At 43.4% G+C, this 23,048-nt stretch overlaps 1 protein-coding gene and 1 long non-coding RNA gene across 2 annotated transcripts; one reads left to right on the forward strand and one right to left on the reverse strand.

Annotated features, from left to right (window-relative positions):
- Positions 1-1,606: 1,606 nt before the first annotated feature.
- Positions 1,607-6,851, reverse strand: LOC130911431 (uncharacterized). Its single transcript, XR_009062125.1, has 6 exons — positions 6,287-6,851; positions 3,601-3,916; positions 2,712-2,786; positions 2,471-2,605; positions 2,005-2,376; positions 1,607-1,910 (listed from the first exon to the last, which is right to left on the reverse strand). It is a non-coding gene; the product is annotated as an uncharacterized LOC130911431 (long non-coding RNA).
- Positions 6,852-15,043: 8,192 nt separating this feature from the next.
- LOC130911427 (keratin-associated protein 4-3-like) lies at positions 15,044-21,786 on the forward strand. The gene is made up of 4 exons (XM_057829243.1): positions 15,044-15,052; positions 17,118-17,278; positions 19,980-20,788; positions 20,849-21,786. Exons 1-3 carry the CDS (start codon positions 15,044-15,046, stop codon positions 20,605-20,607), a joined length of 798 nt encoding a protein of 265 aa, XP_057685226.1. The 3' UTR covers positions 20,608-20,788; positions 20,849-21,786.
- The last annotated feature ends 1,262 nt before the right edge of the window (positions 21,787-23,048 follow it).

The following is a 23,048-nucleotide window of genomic DNA, read 5'->3' on the forward strand; positions in this document are numbered from 1 at the left end:
GCAAAAAGTTGACTGATTTGTAGCATTCTGCCCTACTGTTAAAGACGCTCTCTCTGATTGGTCATCAGTCCAGAGTGTGGGGTGGTACCCCAACCCTGCTCTGATTGGCCAGTTCTTCCGGTCTGCAATCTGTGACCGAACCCACTCGGATTGAACATCCCCTCCAGGGTGGCAGCTATGAGTTTTTTGTAAAACAGTTTATGAATGAGTTGAAAGTGTATTTAAACAATGAGCACTAATTCCAGTTACTTACTGCACTTTAGGCCCACATAGTCTAGTCAAATCATTTTCTCCATCTTGTTTTGCGCGTTAAAGACTAACAGATGAATGTGAGATTATCCCACTTACTTACTTCAGTAAATATTGCCATTTGTTCTTATTAAGCACATACATCTAAACGTTGGTCATTTTTTACCTAAATCAAGAAAAATCTGCTTTCAAATAATGTTTTGAACCATATTTATTCTGGAATTAAGAATATTTATAACATTTCAAAGCTTTTTAAATTTATTTTAAGGAGGTGTGTTTTTGGCCAATGTAAAAGAATCCTAAATGCCTTTGTTAGGTGAATTTTCCCCCGCAGAATATATAAAATACGTATACACAGATGAGCTCATTCATTCATATTTTAGGTCCATTTGTGTGTTGTCTTTTCTGTGGTAGTTGCAGGCGGTTGAATACGGCTGTTTGAATGTTAGAATAGAATAGGCTCTGTCATTCAAATAGTACAATGACATTAAAAATAGCAACACCCTATTAGTGCATCACACAATAAATTAATGTCAATAGTACATAGATAAATAATATACACTAGTACTACCTAAAAATAAATTTAAGTGTACGAAGGAGGTAGTGTTGATGTTAAAATAAATAAAATGATAGCCGACTCCTGAACTAGGCCAATAGCAAACTGCAATATGCAAGTGTTAATCAGATATACAAGTGTTAAGAAACTAGTATTCCATTAGAAGTAAGTTACTAGGTTTTAAATTTTCATTCACGATGTCATTCTGCCCAACAGGTAACAAGTTAACTCTGGGTGGCCTTGGCATCTTTCCATTCTGCAGGGTGGTTGAGCATCTGTTCAGAGGCTGCGGGAGGGCGGGACCAAAGTTCGACGTTGTTTCCTTCAAGTGGCGTCGTGGTCCGAAGCGCAGCATTATAGATTTCTTCATTACTGTTTTAGCTGTTGTGTTGTCTTGGCCTATTTTTTCCCCACTTTCAATTATGGGCATTTGGACTTTTCCCAATTTCTGTATGCCTTAAATGTATTTGTTATTACACTCAAATTCCAGTTTTTTTTTTCTTGTATTTAAATAAAGGAGATATAGTACACAGTAAAAGTTAAGCAGCCTGTATTGAGTCTTAAATAAGTTTAATGATAAGCAAGTGTTTTGCAGATATTGACGTGTTGAGAAATAAGGACTAGGTTTTTAATTTTCTGTGAGCACTCATTGGGAAAGTGCACAATATACAGGACTATATGCTATGCCGAGCAATATGGTTATTTGTGTGTGTAAAAAGAAGTAGCTGAGACATGAAGTACATCTCAATATGTTTTATTTTACAAGGTCATTGACCGCCTCCTTAAAATTTACAAAGTTTTCAAAAGACCTGCCAGAAAGTCCTTTGGACGTGGACGCCTTGACCATGTAGGTCTTTTTTTTTTTTTTTTTTTATCAATATTTTTTGTGACCCTGTGCAGATTGGGCAAAAAGCGCACAGGCGCGTAGTATTTTACATTGCCAGTCTTCATCATCACCTTGTGGTGGTGGTGCTTGTTGTTGTGCTGCTGCTACTGCTGCTGAAGATGGTGTATTTGCTACAGCAGGTCATGTTGATAATGCTGCTAATGCTGATGCACAAGCTGACGTGAGGGGCGTAGCTGGTGCAACTTTGCCTTTAGCTTGCTACAGAACAAAAAATAAATATCACGGGTAAGCCCTGAAATGCATTAAAACACTGGCAAAGGAAATTATGTTATTTTTTTATCGACCTACTGACCTCCTCCTCCTTTGTGAGGATGTACAGTCGAAATCGCTTAACGTGACATTGATGTCCTACTCTGTCATCAGTAGCCACTGACGCACGAAGCAGAAGGCTTCCTGGACCATCTTCCATTCTTCTGCGCTTTTGGCGAGATCGTTACGGAAGAACTTGGAGAGGTCATAAAACTGCCACATCTCCTCGAACGTGAAGGACCGGAAGCTGCCATGCCCGCAGATGGCCCGGTCGATGTTCTGCTCCAAGTGGCATGACACCGGAGGGAACATATCCACGTAGCGTAGAAGCTGCTCCTTCAGCCACCACTCCCCAGTTTTGGTGTCGCACCTTCCCATCTGTCGTCGCCTCTCCTTCACGTGGCTATCGAGGAGACTTTTTAAGAGAGCATGCAGTAGTTGTTTTAAACTGATTTTTTTATTTTCTTTTGGGTAACAAAGACACACATCAATTTCTTATTTATACTCACTACTTGACATAGCAGACATCTTCCTCCATAAGCCACAGAAGGTCTTGCCTTTGTATTTCCCAAAGGTCACCGTGAGCTGGCCAAGGATCTGCTGGTCTGTTGGAGCTGCGGTGACGGCATGGCAGTTTTTCCTAGCTGTCAGGTGTAAAAAAACATCAGACAAGAAGAAATAATGTAGTTCAATTCATTTTTTAAATGAAGGAGATGTTGTTGTTTTTTTAAAAGGCATCCAGAACAATACCTTGTTTGTACATGTACTTCTCAGGCGCAGTTTAGGCAGCAAAGCATGGTGGCCGGTCATCGCTTCTGATGTACACTGAGAAACACAAAGGCAAGTGTCAACACAAAAAAGCAGGACATGACACGGAGGAAAAATTCTAGATGATAGTAATAATAAAATTGCATTTTTGTTGGTTGTGAAGACGATGCCTCCATTCCTAGCTGGCAATTAGAAAAACAAAAATGACGATGTTCAGAGATGCTAAAATGTTGAGAGGGGTGTCTTGAGTTCATCTAATTCCCAAATTCCAAATAAAAACGAACTTATTGGGGAAAGTGCAAAATTGGCCCACTTACAAAATGATGACGTCTATGTAGTACAGTATGTAGAAAGTGACCTTATCCAACATTGGGGCTTCTTCCCCTTCACATGGAAGAATCATGTTTATGGGTATGGTTCCCTTTTAAGATCTTATACTTCTGACAAACATTTCCGATGACCCTTTCAACATGGATTCTCAAATGTGCTGACAGCGGCCTTTTGTAAATGCTGGGAGTTTGACATCTGAACACTACATGCCCACACATTCTTGTATGTCAAAACCTCTGTCAGCCAAGACATTGTCCCCAGGTAACAAATATTTAAAAAACAAAAAAATCACTGTTCAGGGTTATATGTTTGTCACTTGTACGCCCTCCCCAGCCTTTTGATAAGAAACAAATGGCTCCCTTGGGTGTAATACATATTAAATACTTCATAGTGTGGTGGTGCTTGTAGCTGGAAAACATTTGGGCACGTGCTTTCAGATTTGATGAGTTTTCTGTGAAAATTTCAAAACGGTCAATAATCACAGTCTGTGTCACATCCTGATTGGTGTTGTGCGTCTCATCCTCCGTGATTAGCTGATCACCTTTTTCTCCAGCTTCATGTGTCCCCTCTTCAGTCTGTAGCTGACCACTTTCTTCTCCAGCGTCAGGTGTCCCTTCCTCATTCTGTTGGTGACTGTTTATTTCACCAGGCTCAGATGGTCCCTCCTTGGTCTGCAGCTCTTCAATGTTTGCATCCTGCTGGACCCCCATCTCTGGTGCTTGCAGTGTCTCTTTCCGTAGCTGCTCACGTTCGTCTTGCAGAGCGTGCAGTGTTTGTCGGTGTAACAGATGTGTGTCCCAGATGTAGGGGTGGTGCCCAGTCTGGGTCAGTCTCCCTCATTTCATAAGCTGGTTCACCTGCAATCACAGGTTTTATTTAGAAAGCTAGGCAAGATTGGATATTTCCATGGCATTTCACTTTCGTAAACACTTAATCAGACATGCTACCATCCCATCAGATCATCAGAATTTATAAATCAAGCCGGATGCAACGGACAGGACGTGAAAAGTGGACATGTCCGGGCAAAGAGGACGTTTGGTCATCCAAGCAAACAGTCATGGCCGATAAAAACTAGATCACGATTGTGTACGATCGGGGAAAAAAACGGACCCAAGAAGACATCATCACAACTGTTTCTCCACCAAGCATTGTGAGGAATGTTCACAGTCTATGTGCAGCGACATTAATTCACTTTACAACGCATACTCACATCATCAATGAAGGAGCCGACGTACACTGCTGGCCAAAAGTATTGGCACCCATGCAATTCTGTCAGTTAATGCTCAATTTCTCCCAGAAAATGATTGCAATTACAAATGCTTTGTTAGTACTGCTTTGTCATGTACGTGTACAATCATTTAGTTTATTTTTTTTTTGTCTGTGAATTTCAATCTGTTTGTCACTAGTAAACATACACTCCATTTGAACAAGGAGGGGGACAGCGAATACGTTCGTTCGCTTCCAGCCCTTCCAGTTCAAATGGAGTGGAGGTTTAAGTGCTGTCAATGGCAACACTTGGTCACTTTTCAGTTTTAGTCGATTTCAGCGACGCCGTTGGACAAAAGCGGTGGTGTTTTGCCTTAAGGCAGACACACACCCAAATAGTGCTGTAAAATCACGATGGTCGCCTGCAGATGGATAAAACATTTGTTTCCAGCGGCTGTGTGAAGGATTAAAAGTAACAAGGTAATGAATCCAGTTGTGGCTAAACAATAGGATAGGATCAAGGCCGGCCCAGCCTATACGCAGACTATGCAGCTGCTTAGGGCCCCTGACCACTCGGGGGCGGGGCCCCAATCTGGAAACCTCATTTTATAGGTTGTTAATAGGGCATCGTGAATAATGTGGGGCGCATTGCCGTTGATCTATGCAAACATCCATTTTCTTGTCATTACAATCTGGCAACCTGGGGAGTGACGTTAAACCTGCTTTGCGATGATTGGTGCTCAAACTTGCTTGGAAAATAGATGCACGGATATGTGGAAGAGAATTTATCCCTCTGGAGCAGAGAAAGGAAAGAAGAAAATCGTAGAAGAAAAGAAACAACAGTATAGTGCTGCAACGATTAATCGATGAACTCGAGTATTCGATTAGAAAAAACATTCGAATTAAATGTTGTTGCTTTGAGTATTTGTTTAATGAAAGTGGCATTGTAATGGTTTATTTTGAAATTGTTTGCATTTACTTTTATTGATTAGGGTGGATGCACTGCCCTCTGGTCTGCCTCTTTTTACATGGCTGAATCCAACTGCTCCCTGTTAAGACCAACGTGAGCTAAGTTTTTGTTTGAGCTAATGTTTTTTTAATGTATTCATAATTTAGTTTATAGGTATATTTAGCCGTTTTTTGTGGGAATATGTGTCTGAATCATTTGTTAAGAGCATTGTGAAAAAAACTTCAGCATTTTATAGCATTTAAGCTAGCTGACTTTTTCTATGCAAGTTAGCCAATTGTTCTTTTGTTGTACATAGATCCTCATTAAAAAAAAATAATAATAATTATACTCTTTGAGGCTGAGCTCAGGTATTTTAATTTTTCATGTTTCTAATCCGATTACTCGAATATTCCAACTGACTGGTCCATCAATTAATCGATTACTAAAATATTCTATAGCTGCAGCCCTACAACAGTATCGCGGTAATTGAGCATGTTGTTTATGTTGTTGTTGTTGTTGTTGTTGTTGTGCAAGACACTCCGACTTGAACGCTGTTGTCAGCTGAGCTTGTCAATATGTCGTACTGGTAATTGCCATTAGCTGCAGGGCAAAAGCCTGGAGCGAATCAAGTAAAGCGGAGCAAGCTGTCACCTGTCGGCAACGGCAAATGTACGGCTTCCGCTGATTGTAGTAAAACGAAATATTGGCATAATATGCATTTGGACTGGAGAGCGTAGATATAGTCATTTCATTTATATCGGACATTATTATCAAGTAGTATACCAATCAGAAAAAGGTTTGGCGCCATCTACTGTAAGTACTGACAATCATTTGGGGTGAGAAGTTTGAAGTATGCAGTGCAACAAAATCTGATTAATATACAAAATGTGGACGTATGGGTTGGATTGCATGTATGGGTTTCACAGTACTCTGTGACGAAATGGTGGGCCAAAAATATGGGCCCCTTGGCATTTTGCTTAGGGCCCCCAAGTGGCCTGGGCCGGCCCTGCGTGCAAGTGCATCCAATCCACGGGGGACAGACGAGATGGCAGCCCAGACTCAGCAACCTCACCTGCACCTGGCCGAGCTCACAGCCGCCCAGTTCATCGACATCTGGAAACACTTTGACGTGGATGGTCAGTGACTTTTGCTCTTTTTTTTTTCCCTTCCATCAGAAGTTCATTTCTTAAAAAGAGAAAATGTGTTAACTATTAAACATTCATTTTCTTGACTTGGAGTGAAAGATTTTGCAATTTTAATCCTATATAGGGCACTCATTTTTACACAACGTTTGGTTGCCATTGACGGCACCAGACGTCCATATCCATTTTGGCTAGGAGAGGCTAGCAGCGAATGACTACTGCCAACCCTTCCAGTCAAAATGAATTGGATGTCTAGTGTCGCCACTGACACTGAAAGATGAGCATTCACAACCATTCTTTCCAGTTTAAACGAGTTGGATGTCTACAGCTGTCAATAGCAGGCAATGAGTAAAATACTAAGAAGAACAAAAAGATCGACTTTGGAGTCTTATTGGAGATCATAACACATCCATCCATCCATCCATTATCTTCCGCTTGTTCCAGGGTCGGGTCGCGGGGGCAGCAGCTTTAACAGGGAAGCCCAGACTTCCCTCTCCCCAGCCACTTCAACCAGCTCCTCCGGCGGGATCCCAAGGCGTTCCCAGGCCAGCCGAGAGACATAGTCTCTCCAGCATGTCCTGGGTCGTCCCCGGGGCCTCCCGCCGGTGGGACATACCCGGAACACCTCTCCAGGGAGGCGTCCGGGAGGCATCCGGACCAGATGCCCGAGCCACCTCAGCTGGCTCCTCTCTACGCGGAGGAGTAGCAGCTCGACGCCGAGTCCCTCCCGGATGACCGAGCTTCTCACCCTACCTCTAAGGGAGAGCCCGGACACCCTGCGGAGGAAACTCATTTCGGCCGCTTGTATCCGGGATCTTGTTCTTTCGGTCACGACCCAAAGCTCGTGACCATAGGTGAGGGTAGGAACGTAGATCGACTGGTAAATCGAGAGCTTTGCCTTTCGGCTCAGCTCCTTCTTCACCACTACGGACCGGTGCAGAGTCCGCATTACTGCAGACGCCGCACCGATTCGCCTGTCGATCTCCCGCTCCCTCCTACCGTCACTCGTGAACAAGACCCCAAGATACTTGAACTCCTCCACTTGGGGCAGTATCTCATCCCCGACCCGGAGAGGGCACTCCACCCTTTTCCGACTGAGGACCTTGGTCTCGGATTTGGAGGTGCTGATCTTCATCCCAACTGCTTCACACTCAGCTGCGAACCGCTCCAGTGAGAGTTGGAGGTCACGGCTTGATGAAGCCAACAGCACTAAATCATCTGCAAAAAGCAGAGATTCAATGCTGAGGTCACCAAACCGGACCCCCTCAACGCTTCGGCTGCGCCTAGAAATTCTGTCCATAAAAATTATGAACAAAATCGGTGACAAAGGGCAGCCTTGGCGGAGTCCAACCCTCACTGGGAACGAATTCGACTTACTGCCGACAATGCGGACCAAACTCTGACACCGGTCGTACAGGGACCGAACAGCCCTTACCAAGGGGCTCGGTACCCCGTACTCCCGGAGCACCCCCCACAGGACTCCCCGAGGCACACGGTCGAACGCCTTCTCCAGATCCACAAAACACATGTAGACTGATCGGGCGAACTCCCATGCACCCTCGAGGACCCTGCCGAGGGTGTAGAGCTGGTCCACTGTTCCACGGCCGGGACGAAAACCACACTGCTCCTCCTGAATCCGAGATTCGGCTTCTCGGCAGACTCTCCTCTCCAGCACCCCTGAATAGACTTTACCAGGGAGGCTGAGGAGTGTGATCCCTCTATGATTGGAACACACCCTCCGGTCCCCCTTCTTAAAAAGGGGGACCACCACCCCGGTCTGCCAATCCAAAGGCACTGTCCCCGATGTCCACGCGATGTTGTAGAGACGTGTCAGCCACGACACCCCTACAACATCCAGAGCCTTCAGGAACTCCGGGCGGATCTCATCTACCCCCGGAGCCTTGCCACCGAGGAGCTTTCCAACCGCCTCAGTGACTTCAACCCCAGAGATCGAAGAGCCCACTACGGAGTCCCCAGACTCTGCTTCCTCAAAGGAAGGCGTGTCGGTGGAATTGAGGAGGGCCTCGAAGTATTCTCCCCACCGGCTCACGACGTCCCGAGTGGAGGTCAGCAGTACACCATCTTCACTATACACAGTGTTAATGGTGCACTGCTTTCCCCTCCTCAGGCGCCGGATGGTGGACCAGAATTTCCTCGAAGCCGTCCGGAAGTCGTTTTCCATGGCCTCGCCGAACTCCTCCCATGTCCGGGTTTTTGCCTCGGCGACCGCCGAAGCCGCAGTCCGCTTGGCCAGCCGGTACCTGTCAGCTGCCTCCGGAGTCCCACAGGCCAAAAAGGCCCGATAGGCCTCCTTCTTCAGCTTGACGGCATCCCTTACCGCTGGTGTCCACCAGCGGGTTCGGGGATTGCCGCCACGACAGGCACCAACCACCTTACGGCCACAGCTCTGATCAGCCGCCTCAACAATGGAGGTGCGGAACATGGCCCACTCGGACTCAATGTTCCCCACCTCCCCCGGGACAAGGGAGAAGTTCTGCTGGAGGTGGGTGTTGAAACTCTTTCTGACAGGGGATTCTGCCAGACGTTCCCAGCAGACCCTCACAATACGTTTGGGCCTGCCAGGTCTGGCCAGCATCTTCCCCCGCCATCGGAGCCAACACACCACCAGGTGGTGATCAGTTGACAGCTCCGCCCCTCTCTTCACCCGAGTGTCCAAAACATGCGGCCGCAAGTCCGATGACACGATTACGAAGTCGATCATCGAACTGCGGCCTAGGGTGTCCTGGTGCCAAGTGCACATATGGACACCCCTATGTTTGAACATGGTGTTCGTTATAGACAAACCGTGACGAGCACAGAAGTCCAATATCAGAACACCACTTGGGTTCTGATCGGGGGGGCCGTTCCTCCCAATCACGCCCCTGCAGGTCTCACTGTCATTGCCCACGTGAGCGTTGAAGTCCCCCAGTAGAATGAGGGAGTCCCCAGAGGGGGCGCTCTCTAGCACACCCTCCAAGGACTCCAAAAAGGGTGGGTATTCTGAACTGCTGTTCGGTGCATAAGCGCAAACAACAGTAAGAACCCGTCCCCCCACACGAAGGCGGAGGGAGGCTACCCTCTCGTCTACCGGGGTAAACTCCAACGTACAGGCGCCAAGCCGGGGGGCAATAAGTATGCCCACACCTGCCCTGCGCCTCTCACCATGGGCAACTCCAGAGTGGAAGAGAGTCCAACCCCTCTCGAGAGGATTGGTACCAGAACCCAAGCTGTGTGTGGAGGAGAGTCCGACTATATCTAGTCGGAACTAGTCGGAGAGGTGACATTCCATGTCCCAAGAGTTAGCTTCAGCAGCTGGGGGTCGGACCGCCAAGGCCCCCGCCTTTGGCTGCCGCCCAACTCCCTACGCACCCGACCCCTTTGGCCCCTCCCACAGGTGGTGAGCCCATGGGAAGGGGAACCCACGTTGCCTTTTCGGGCTGAGCACGGCCGGGCCCCATGGGGACAGCCCCGGCCACCAGACGCTTGCCTTCGAGCCCCACCTCCAGGCCTGGCTCCAGAGGGGGGGCCCGGTAACCCGCGTCCGGGCGAGGGAAACTGGGGTTCATTAATGTTGCTCATCATAAGGGGTCTTTTTGAGCCATACTTTGTCTGGCCTCTCACCTAGGACCTGTTTGCCATTGGTGACCCAACCAGGGGCTTAAAGCCCCAGACAACATAGCTACTAGGATCATTGAGACACGCAAACCCCTCCACCACGATAAGGTGATGACTCACGGGGGGGGGGGAGATCATAACCACAGTGTGTAAATAAATGACATTTTTGATCTATAAAATTAGTTGATTTCATGTGCTCGTTAGTAGGTCAGAATAAGGTTGGATATCGGCCAACTGTTGTAGTCGCACCTCCCGTTTTCATGGGATTACCTTCTCATGTCATTCAAACCCCCCTCTGACCTCTGTTAAACCAAACCAGTCTTATTCCGAGCCAGTATTAACTCTCACCACAACAGCTTTCTGCTTGCATATATTGTAGGTGGTAAATGCTGGAGAGGACTGCAAGACGTTCCTAATGTTGTTGTGAATTTGGTGATAAGACTTGGCTCAATTTGCTATCGTCAACGATGAGTTGAATCAAGAGCCAATGGACACGCATTGGACCCACTGGCAATTCCAATTTTGTGTTAAGACAAGATTAACACACAGAGCTGCCTCTGAATGATCGTGTTTTTGTGTCATTGACGGCGACAAATGTCCAGTCCATTTGCTAATGGTGAAGTGATAGTCAAATAGCAAAAATAGTGGCGCTTCGATGTACGAGTGACCAGACTCAAGAGTTTTTCGAGGTCTGACCTGAGGTGGTTAAAAGCAAAAGTAGTTATCCAAAACATTCCTCAAGTACAAGTAAAAAATATTCGTTGAAAAGAATACTCTAGTAAGGAGTAACTTTGTCAGTAACTGCTTACAATGTCTTATGAAAAAAAATAATAATAATAATGTTATATATTTTTTTCTCAGCACAACTTCATCTACTAGTAGATGAACTGTCATTACATTACTGTACTATAACCTATCCGGCCAAAAAGATGACACACAAACCCTCAAATTCAGACCAGAACAACACGATGAAACATCACCCAGAGCATGAGTGCCCTCTAGCGGAGAACAAACATTGTTACCGCTACTTATAACGTATAATGGAGTCAGGTGGTTATTGTTGCGACGTCTCATTGGTACAACTGAGACGGCCACTGTCGGCACCTCTGGCGAGAATAAAGTCAATATGTACAATAAAGACGAAAAATGTAATGACTCTAGTGTAGCCCAAAGTAGTGGCGTAAGAGTTGTGTTTCATCACAAATCTACTCAAGTCAAAGTAAAAAGTATCGCGTGGTAAAACCATAAGGTGGAGTTTGACTTTTCTGGCAAGAGGGGCCAAAAATGTTGATGACCCCGAAACGCAGTGTCAGCAATAAAATCAACTTACACGATATATGCTCCGATAGTAGCTTAGCCCATGCTCGTACATACAGGCACCCCAGCTGTGTGTGTGTCTGCGTGTGTGAGCGTGTGCGTTTTTCTGTCTTACCTCGTGGAGAAGTAGACGCCACATCTGTTTTGGCTATTTCCAGCCAGGAACATAATTTATAATAATACGTTGAAAATGAACTTTTTTTTTTTTTACCTTGTTTCCATTTTTGGGGGTTAACGTCTGAAGTGGAGCCAACTGAAATTCCGCTCACCATTTTGGCGATGCTCTCCGGTGTTTCATGGTCCACATCTTCAGTTCTTGGTTCTCGCTCAGTAGTTGTTGTCGCTTTTGAAAGCTTAGGTTTGAAAAAATGATGTATATCCATCTTGCCTCTTCTGACCTCAAGTGTTTTTTGGGGGGGGCTTAGCAAAGCAAATGACCGTCTCTAAGGTGCTAGTTGTCAGGGAGCGCGGGCGGGCAAGGTGGACCCAAATGCAGGGAAATGTAGGCGAGGCAGATGAATGGTGCAAAAATGATTTAATTAAAGCCAACGAAAAACAAAGTACAAACAAAGGCTGTGATAATCCAAAGAAGGCACTGAGGCAAACAAAAACTGTCACTAACAAAAGACTGCTTTTCAAAAACTCACTTGGAACACAAGGGCTTGGATAGGCGTGAATACTGCTGATGAGAACCTGACATGGACTTTGACGTTGACATAGACACTTACATTGACAATGACGCAACAAGGACTGAAAAGAAACTGGGTGCTTTTATACACACACACATGCAGACAAGGGGTAACGAGACAACGAGGAACAGCTAGGTAATACAGGAGGACTCACTATGTGCAGGCACGACAGGTGAAATCACAGAGACAAGTCACACCCCCGTCTCATCTGGCTAGATGGACCTCTTCTTGTTCCTTTACTCCAATGTATCTTTACGGACTGTAACTTCGCCTGCTAATTCCAGTCCTGGTGCTTCCTGCCTATCTGTCCTGGGAGTGGATCTCTCCTCACTGTGGTACTTCCCAAGGTTTCTCATTTTTTCCCCAAAGACTCTGGAGTTTTTGGAGTTTTTCCTTGCCGACATGGAGGGTCTACGGATGGGGGATGCCCAGGATTCGAAATGTATGTATTCATCTTTATTGCTTCATTTGCTGTTTCTGATTGTGTATCACATTGCCTCTGCAAAGCCCTTTGAGACAACCTTGTTGTGATTTAGGGCTATACGAATAAAATTGAATTGAATAGATATGTCAAGAACACTTGGAATGTTTGACAATAGAGATCTACAATGAAAAAAAGAAAAATATAATTGTCAGTTGAATCTATCAATCACGAGGTTCATGTATTGAGTCCTTCACTGAATGGATGAGCCAATTGTTTTCCACTATTAAGCAAAAAAAAATTCTTCATCTGTGGAGATTTTAATATTGATTCATTATGTATAATGTATAATGTATAGTATGTCTCTTTACCCAACAATAACTAAACCTTTGAATCGAACAGTGTATCATCTGAACCAATGCACGTAAAAGTTATTATCAGAAGATAAGGATTTATTTTGCATTGATCATTTTGCCTATTAATTAATTAGGTTCATATACATGAGAAATGTGGCCCTTTGCCCCCTTCATCCAATCTGTTTGGTCTAATTAATGTCCCGTCCCCAGCAAAAAGTGTACCTACATGCAGGTTATGCTGTTATATCGTCCCTACGAATGTTGAGACCAAACCTATGCCCTTCCAAAGTAACGCCGGTTTTTGTGGTGAAGGACAGGCGCAAGACCACAAACAGTTTTCATTTCAATCTTATAAAAAAAAAAAAAAAATTAAAAAAAAAAAAAAAAAGAGCTTAGACCAAGAAAAATACAATAGAATATTTAAAAACTAAATTTTGGCCTTAAATAAAATATTCTTTGTTTTTTTTTCACACTTTTTGTTTAGCAATCTGTAATAAATTGATTAAAGTATCAGAATTAAAAGTTTTAAAAACAACTGAATATTTCACTAAAGGTCAGAATTGAATTCTGTGGTTTTGTACACCACTCTTTACTCTCATTTATGTTGCATGAATTATAGAATTGCGACGACCAACACATTGAGGGTGTAGAGCAAATGCATGCTATTTTCTTACTTTTACGTATCGATAATATGTACCGTGTGTGCGTGTTTTGTGAAGAATGCTGATGAGATATGAAATAACCAGTAGCCAATTGAATAAGCTACCGTTTTTGGTTTATATATTTGGAAATCGGACACTAAAGGAGTCAGTGCCTCACCAACCATGAACCTCACCGCACGTCACTGATTTTGATCGTGACTTTGTGAATGCCAGTGGCCTGTACTGTACTGTACTGTACTGAAGTAATCCTGCTTACCAGCGGCTAACCGGAGTTGACGAAACCTGGTTATCTAGTTTGTGGTCAATCAGTGCTACGACGCTAGTTATGAGGTTGATTAGTCGAACCTATGTCAACCCAATCAGAGTTACTGCGCGTTCACATAAAAGGGGGCGGAGACCAGAGTCAAAAACTACTTGTGACGATGGCACGGGCACCTTACTTCACGGAGGAGGAATGCGCGATAGTAATGCGGAGTTATGAAGAATTAAAAGCCACCCTCACCGCGAAATCCAACACCGCTCCAGCGAGTAGAGCGCGACTGGTCTGTTGGCAGCGAATTACAGATCGTGTGATTTGTGAATGCGTCAATATGCCAGTTTACTTATGTACATGAAAAGAAATAAAGTCTGCTGTCAGGACAATAAAATAAGATTTGGTACGTTAAGTGTAAGAAATAATTTATCGTGCATTACCACATAAAGCAGGGTGATATATGTTTAGTCCCATTGACTGTATGAATATGTATGTCCTTTGAACATCGTCAGAGTAGAGGTTAGATTGGGCCTAAAAAAATCCAGCCCAACCCCGCCCGAGCCTGATCAATTCACTTGATTTGCAGGCCCAGAGCCTGACCCCCCCGCCGTCAATTTTATGTTATATTTGGGAGGACTCAGGAGAAGAAGGAAATGCGGGGATGAGATGCATGGTTGCGTTCTGTGTGATCACATTTGTGACAATGAATAATAAAAAAAATTAAAGCCTCTCTTTTGCAATGAATTTTCAGTTAAACAATACCGTTAGATGCATATTCAATAAACATTTATATCTTTTATATTTGTGTGTCTGTTCTATCGGTGGATTTGACATTTATTTTAATCTCTTCGAGCTGGCAGAAAAAAAAATCCGCATCTTTCTAAATGTTTAAATAGTCTACATATTTTTGTGATTATTATAAATGCATTTACACAACGAAATAACGCTGGAAAAGTTCCTTAAATATATTTCTTGTATGAGAGCAAAGCTCCACATTGGCTTACATTCAGCGAAGCCTCCTGGACGCATCCAAACCAGATGGCCGAACCCCCTCAGCTGGCTCCTCACAATGCGGAGGAGTAGCGGCTCGATCCTCCATCCCGGATGATCACTTTTTCACAATTATCCAAGAATGAACTCTTTACACTCTGCGTAGTAAAATTGGGGACGCGGCGTCCCCTTGATATGTGTTGGCCATAACGTCTGTTGTACCATAAAGACGTAATTTTTGGGCAGTACATAGACGAACAGTAGCTCTTTCATTCAATACCAGATGTCCTGACAGATCCAAATACCTGTTGCATTGTACCCAAATGAGTTTTCCGCAGAGCCAGGCGGTTTACCAAAAATTGACCGTTAACAAAATTCTTCACGATGACCGACGTAATTTTGACCATGTCGGTAAATTTGGTCATTTAATAAAACAAGTAAATATAGTCTTTTCATCCCGCTTTGACGCCGTGTTGTTCGGCTACGTTCGTTCCCCTTTAAGAAAGCAGTCAGTGTGTTTACATGTGAAGTCACGTGGTTATCAGGAAATCAAGCAAACAGCAGCCCAGTAGACTAACGCTAGCGGCTAATGCTACAAGCAAACGTGATGGAGTCGGGCTTAAGGGAGCTTAGCCAAACTTTCACCCGACATTAAGTAGACTCTTGGCGGCCTCCAGGCGGGCTTTCACCCGCTTTCTTCACGATTTCATGAGAGAGTGCTTCTATTGCTTTCTACTGGCTGACGCTAGCGGCTAACGCTACAAATGAACGTGATGGGAGTCTGATAGCGGCTCTAACCTTGTCAAAACGGCTGAACTTAATGAGTGGATTGGGCACCGACTGCATCTAGCAATTAGTATGTCGCGTTATTTTGTATCTGTGTGTGTGTGTGTGATTTCTTTGACAGCTTTTATGATGGTAAAGCATTCACCATAAATTATAATCCAACAGTGGGGCTTATAATATCACCATTTAATGGCCACCGCTATTTTTCTGTATGTGCTTGCTTTATTCTGTGTCATTACTGCCATCATAAAATCTTAAACGCTTCATTGGCATAAGAGCAATATAGCTTTAGCGTGTGTGTCTCTGTGGTGGGGGTGCATGTGTGCGTGCATGTATTTAAAAAAATGCTCTGAAAAAAAGAAGAAGAAAAAAACACAGAAACATTGAAGTAAAAAGCAAAAAGTAATAATGTCACATCAGCCATGAACAATAAGTTGTCTGTTTGAAGTGTACTGTTCAAGTCGTATGTCATTTGTGTTACAATGACATGTTTGCACAGTCGTCGTATTGATTTGTATAATGTTGTTCAAGTCATACTAGCTGTTATAAATGTTCAAACTTGAATTCTTATTGTTTACAAGACATTTTCATATACTTAATGTTTAGACTGCATGTACAATTGTTAAACATGTTAAATTGAAAGCTGGTAAATAAAAAAGAGAAACAGTACAGAAAAGCAGTTTCTTTTCAGGTCAGTCACGTCAGCCTCTCGCCATAGTACACGCACACACACACCCACGCATCCCCCCCCACACACACACACAATTTAGTTTTTGTGTTTGTTTTTGTGTCTGTCTGTTTGTCAGTTTTTGTGTTTGTTTGTCTATCTGTCAGTTTGTATATTTGTTCGTGCCATGTGAGAGAATATTCTCAAAAGCTGGAGAGGTCATTAGCAAAAAGAGGAACCGGCTGAAACCAAATGCTGCTGAGATGATTCTGTTTTTAAATAAAAATGTGTGAATCACCCAAATCCCCATCCCAGTGTCACTAGCATTCTATACACCTACCATCAAGAGTTCCCTATTGCACAAGCATTTGCGTATTTCATTTAAAAGTAACACAACAGCTTTTTTTTGTTTGTTTGTTTTCATTATTATTATTATTATTATTTTTTTTTTTTTATTAATCTGGGGGAAGAATAAAGAATACATTTCAGGCTAGTGGTCAAACCCACTACTGCTCGCACATCAGACATAGTATATAACCACCATACCACCCACAGGTTTCATTGTTCAGATGACACTTGGTCATTTGGTTAGATGAAAATTCAATATATTTTTGTCCAGAAGATGTCACCACACTGAATTGTGTCAAATGCCTCGTAGCACGGAACCATCTCAACACATTTGCTTCAGCGGTACAGAAAGCAGCGGTGAAGCAGTGTCGTCTGTCGTGACTCACCACACTGATTCGTGGCAAATGCTTCATAACACTGAATGAACCATTTCGACACGTTGCTTGATATATATTTACTGCTTCAGAAAGCTAAGGTTTCTCCATCACTAGTACGACCCTAATTTCCAAATGTTCCACGTGACGTTGAGACGTGTTTGATGCACGAATTCTTCTTTGTTTGTATGTTTGTTTTCTTTTGATGCACGAGTTCTTTAGAGCGTCATCCTCCAGCCTTTGTGTCGTTGGACGTGCGTGCGTGCGTGCGTGCGTGACGTAGTCAAGCTTGTGTGTCTGTCACAGAGCGAAAGAGGCTTGCGTCGTATTAAATTCTCCTCTGAAGTTTATCTGGCTGATCTTCTATCTGGACCTGAGAGATGAAGAAGGCACAATCGCTCCTTTTCCAAGCGTTGACCGTGCTTGGCATTTGGGCTTCGCTTGGTGAGTTCACGTTTTTATTTGACTTCAAGGTTCACTGCAAACGTTGTTGGGACTGGATTTGTTTCTTCAGATCATTAGGGGATCAATATAAAAGGGCATTTTATTGGCCCCACCTCGGGGAAATGTATACTTGTCAGATTACTAGACATATTAAGCAAACTGTCAGTCTCATTTGAAACAATGGAAACAATACATAATACATCCGCGGTTTTGAGACACTTTCTGATCCGACTGTGAACTTTTGAAAAAAGGGTGTAGTAAAGCCTATTTAAAACTAACGACTGACTTTAAGCATTGATATACCACTCATTTAACTCACTGACCGCCACTGACTGAAAACCTGAAACATTCACTTCGGTTTGCCTTGGAAATTCACTTCGTTTTGCCTTGGAAGGCTGCAAATGGATTGGACGTCTAGCACCGTCATTGGCACAGAAACGTGAGAATCCATAGCCAGTCCTCCCAGTTAAGAATAAGCGCACTTCTGTTGTTGTCAGTAGTAAGCTAAACGAACCAAAATTATACATTAATACAAATGTATATATATAACTATTTTAAAACTATTAAAATTATTATGAATTAAAAAAATAACACTAAATATTACTATTAAATTTTATTATAATAATTTTAATAACTTAATAATAATAAATTTAATAAATTCATAATAATTTATTTTTTAATTTAATTTTATAGTATTATATAATACTATATTATTAGTAGTATTATTATTACTAAATATAATAACACTAAATATATAATACTAAATATTGACTAATGGCAGTTAAATACTCTTGTAGTTTAGTTTTGGTTAGTTTTAGTTTTATACTAAAGGGTCATAGTATTTACCTATGATATAAATAAATATCTACTTTTTTTTAATTCCATTATAATCTTAATGATTTTTTTAATCAATAAATTATCAATAAACCCAATAGATTTGTATTAATGTATAATTGTATTTTTTCATATATAAATAAAATTAACATTAAAAAATAAAAAATAAATACATATATGTTACAGTTCTACATGGACTGAGGTTTTCAATGCAACTTTTCACATTCCAGGTGTTTTGTTTCACATTGCGAGATGGATAATTTTGTATGTGGTGCCTGTGTGTGTGTTTTGTCATAATGTATCAAACGTAGGAAGAGAATGTCCAAAAGACATGTGCTTCAACACAACAGAAACTTAGCTCCAAAACCATTGTCTGTGATCTCAATTGATCTGGATCATGAATACATATAGGTTGAGGTGCTGGAAGGGGAGGGATAATTGAACTTTTAATGACCGAAGGGAAAACAAACAACAACAAAAAACCTGCAGTTGAACACAATCTTGATGACTTTTACAATTGTTGTTACAATATGATTAACACCCCCCACCAACACAAACCTATATAAAGACAAACCGAACACTTTAAAATGCAACTTTTTTTCACCTCGACCTATAACCTTACTCACCTTGTCTTCACTGATGCAAAAGCATCTATTGCACTTTCATATGACAGTTGTTTTGGAAGGGCACTTCTTTCCTGGACTTGGTGGGCTTGGACTTGGTGCTGATGTGGATAAGTTCGCTGTAAAAGATGGCCCAGAATGTACAGAGGCAGAAGGAAAATATTTCAGAAGAGCATCTAGAGAAGAAAGTGGAATCTTACATTATATTTGTCAAATAGCTGCTCATTGTCAAACCAGCATGATAGCGCCTAAAGTCTTGCAGCCTACTGTACCTGTCTATTGGACCCGGTCACTATCTTTGATGGGCGTAGTTGAAAGAAAATACATTCTTGAAGCACTGCAACTACACAGGACTATTCAATAATAATGAATTAAATAAAATAAGACAGCAAATAAATACCTATTGAATTTTTTTTTTTTTTTTACATGAACGTGATTGCCATTTTAATGAATTAATGACACATTTAAAAACAAATGTTTGCATTTAAATCCATGGCACTTTTAGTCCCCCATACCACAGAACTTTGAAATTATTAATGCATATTTTATGGTGTATTTGTATAATTAACCTTGCCACTTTTTTAGGCAAGGCAAATTTATTTGAAAGGCAAAATTTCACACAAGGTAAAAGTGGTTCACATCACATGAAAGTAAGCAAGACAATTTGGGTCCCCCATAGACTTTGTCCAAATTTCTCAAAAATTGGAGGGGGAGTAAATTTAACTGAAACTAATCAACAGCTGGCTGAATACTGAAAATATTTCTAAAACAACAGCCTGGCTAATGATACAGTATAATCTTTCTTTAGCACTAAGTCATATAAACTCTATGTGAATAACCGCTAGCTTGCAGTTGCGCTAAGTCTACGTGCTTATGCTGTTGAAAAAAAATCATCACAACAAACCTCTGTTTTTCTTCACGTTTATGGTCTCTTCTTTCTTTTTCTTCTGACCCGGAGGGCTTTTGTCTTTTCATGAAGTTGACGTCACCGTAACGTCGCTCAATTGCGGAGGCTAAAAATAGCACCTTCAGGTAGCTCACTCGTCTGCTGGGTGGTGAGACTGGGGTCTGTGGTGAAATTATCACATCACAGGAAAAAGTGAAACGGGCAGAGGGTCCACTAGAAAAATGATTTCATTATTATTTAAAGACTTATTATGAACGGTTTTGCTCTTCTTTTCTTTGAATTTTTTGAATACTGCTATCATCAAATATTATTTGAATATTTTTCTTGACGCCCTTAGGACGCTGCTGCGGGCCTACGAGCCCTCCTGCTACGCGCCCTCCTGCTACGCGCCCTCCTGTTACGCGCCCTCCTGTTACGCGCCCTCCTGTTACGGTCGCTCCTGCTACGGTCGCTCCTCCTACGGGCCCTCCTGTTACGGGCCCTCCTGTTACGGGCCCTCCTGTTACGGTCGCTCCTGTTACGGTCGCTCCTGCTACGGGCCCTCCTCTTACGGTCGCTCCTGCTACGGGCCATCCTGCTACGGGCGTTCCTGTTACGGGCCCTCCTGTTACGGTCGCTCCTGCTACGGTCGCTCCTGCTACGGTCGCTCCTGCTACGGGCCCTCCTGTTACGGTCGCTCCTGCTACGGTCGCTCCTGCTACGGTCGCTCCTCCTACGGGCCCTCCTGTTACGGGCCCTCCTGTTACGGTCGCTCCTGCTACGGGCCCTCCTCTTACGGTCGCTCCTGCTACGGGCCATCCTGCTACGGGCGTTCCTGTTACGGGCCCTCCTGTTACGGTCGCTCCTGCTACGGTCGCTCCTGCTACGGGCCGTCCTCCTACGGGCCCTCCTGTTACGGTAGCTCCTGTTACGGTCGCTCCTACTACGGGCCCTCGTGCTACGGGCCCTCCTCTTACGGGCCCTGATAAGAAGGTTGTATCGCCTACTCGACGGCCCAAGTCTGCTGAGGGCTGTCAGGCACCCTGGCGGCTCAACAACCAACATAGTTACTGCTTTGCCAATGACTCTAAATCTTGGGATGATGCCAAACGCTACTGTTCATCCAATGGGGGGCACCTGCTGATAATCCGGAGCAGCGCGGAGAGGGTGAGCGGCCTTTCACTAAGTGTCTCTCGTGCCCTTTAGTACTGATGCAATTTGTTTCAGGACTGGTTGAAAGAACAACTCGATGGCTTTGACTACTGGATCGGCCTGAAGAGCCCATACCCGTGGAAGTGGATTGACGGAACTCCTTTGAAATCAGAACTAGCGTAAGCAGTATAAGGAAAGCGTAATGTAGACACGTAAAATTTGGGTACTTCCTACTCACTCATCACTATAACACCCAAAATGACAGCTGCACCCAAGGAAAAGTGCTTCTTCTTTGCTTTATAGGGAACTGAACAGCCTTATGTGGCGACTGCTATTATCAATAAGATGATTGGTAAAGCACAACCGAATCAGAATCGATCAAAATAACATCCCTCAGCGTATCTGCTTTTTAACAGGCCGTTTAGTTAAAAAGAATTTCTGAAATGTTTTTTGACAGGCCGTTTTGTTAAGAAGAATGGTTCTAGTCAAGGCTGATTTATGCTTCTGCGTTCCGGTGACAGCGGAGCGACGCCGTAGGCCCTACGCCAGGGTTCACTAAATCCGGACCCTAGTGACGGGATCTGTCGTTCACTTGAGTAAACGAATCCATTCCGGATCGTTCAGTAAAAAGATTCGTTCAAACGAATCGTTCAACGAATCGTTCGCCCCCCTCATCTCCCTCCCCGTCCAAATGAATCGTTCGGTTACTGAACGGGAAGTGACGTTGCCGAACGAATCACCAAAGACCGCTTCGCAGTATAACTGAACGGGAAGTGACATTCTTGGTCCCTCCCTCTCTTGCACATTGACCACTCGTCGTAGTTTCAGTAATGAGTGACAGGCAATATCATTCTGCTTTCACAGACAGCCTCGTCTCCCTCCCACCCGCTGCTGCAAAAGCGAGGGAGAACTTCCGCGTCGTCTGTCCTAGTTCTATGGGCTCAAAATCATGGCTCGTGCTTGCATTTCGATTTAGGACACGGTTAAACATTTTCCTTTTGTGGGAGGAGTGGGGGTTTGGGGTCGGGGGCGCACGGACTTTCTTTAGCATGTTCTCGATCACATATACAATGCTGCTGCTAGCCTGCTACCAGCCAACGCAGCATGCTTGCTGTCACGAAAATAAAAATAAATCGAAAGTTTAATTTCTAAATGGATCGACCAACACATATTTACCTCTCACTCTGTTGTATTTTTGTTTTCATGCTCATCACTATTATTTTTAGTCACTATTGTTAAAACTATAAGTGTAAATAGCTAGTTTTCGAATGTGCTGCTCTGAAATAAAGACAATACTGCATTTTGATATTTGACAGTTTAATTGCAAATCAGTATTAAGATGATCGTACTGAATTTTTGCACTGGTATTAATAAATAAAATAATCCGGTCAGCTCCCCTGTCGTCCCCGCATCTCAGATCGTCAAATGCTGACGAGAAATGGTTGTTTGCCCTTTACGATGTCGCCTTTCTACCCTTATTAGTCTGTTAAGAAAAATGTAGACATATTGCGACATCTCCCGTGTCCGCGTGCGTTGTTTTGGGGCGCTTGAGTAGTGCATGATGGACGGATTGACATAATTTGTCAAACCAACCAACACCTGACACGGGGGAAAAAAATAAAACACTCGGAAAAAAATGACATGTATATACAGTTTCATTGCAAATCAGTATTATGGTGATCGTATTGACGTTTTGCACTGGTATTAATAAATAAAATAATCCGGTCAGCTCCCCTGTCGTCCCCGCATCTCAGATTGTCAAATGCTGACGAGAAATAATTGTTTGCTCTTTACGATATCGCCTTTCTACTCTCATTAGTCTGTTAAGAAAAATGTAGACATATTGCGACATCTCCCGTGTCCATGTGCGTTGTTGTGGGGCGCTTGAGTAGCACATGATGGACGGATTGACATAATTTGTCAAACCAACCAACACCTGACATGGGAAAAAAAAAATAAAACACTTGGAAAAAATGGACATGTGTATACCGTTTCATTGCAAATCAGTATTATGGTGATCATACTATTCTTTTTTTCTGTGCACATATGAGGTAAATATCGCTGCCATGAAGCCTCCATATAGTGACAGTTCTTTGCCCCCTTCATTGCCGTCACGCGACCGCAGCTCAGCTTTTGCTTGCCTCGTAGCTACCCGTGTTTTAAATTACTGTAAATTTGATAGTATGTCGTAATAGGTAGTCCCGAGTCTGTTGAGAAAAGTAGTACACTGAACCATGCTCGCTAGATTTGTGTGGTGTTTTTGTCTTTTTGAGCT

The sequence above is a fragment of the Corythoichthys intestinalis genome, unplaced genomic scaffold, assembly GCF_030265065.1.
Source record: "Corythoichthys intestinalis isolate RoL2023-P3 unplaced genomic scaffold, ASM3026506v1 HiC_scaffold_45, whole genome shotgun sequence".
NCBI classification, from domain to species: Eukaryota; Metazoa; Chordata; class Actinopteri; order Syngnathiformes; family Syngnathidae; genus Corythoichthys; species Corythoichthys intestinalis.

Bases quoted from the DNA above. Each gene is read 5' to 3' on its own strand.
- LOC130911427 (XM_057829243.1), top strand. The intron at 17,279-19,979 runs GTGAGTTCACGT...TGACGCCCTTAG, and splicing joins TGGCATTTGGGCTTCGCTTG to GACGCTGCTGCGGGCCTACG.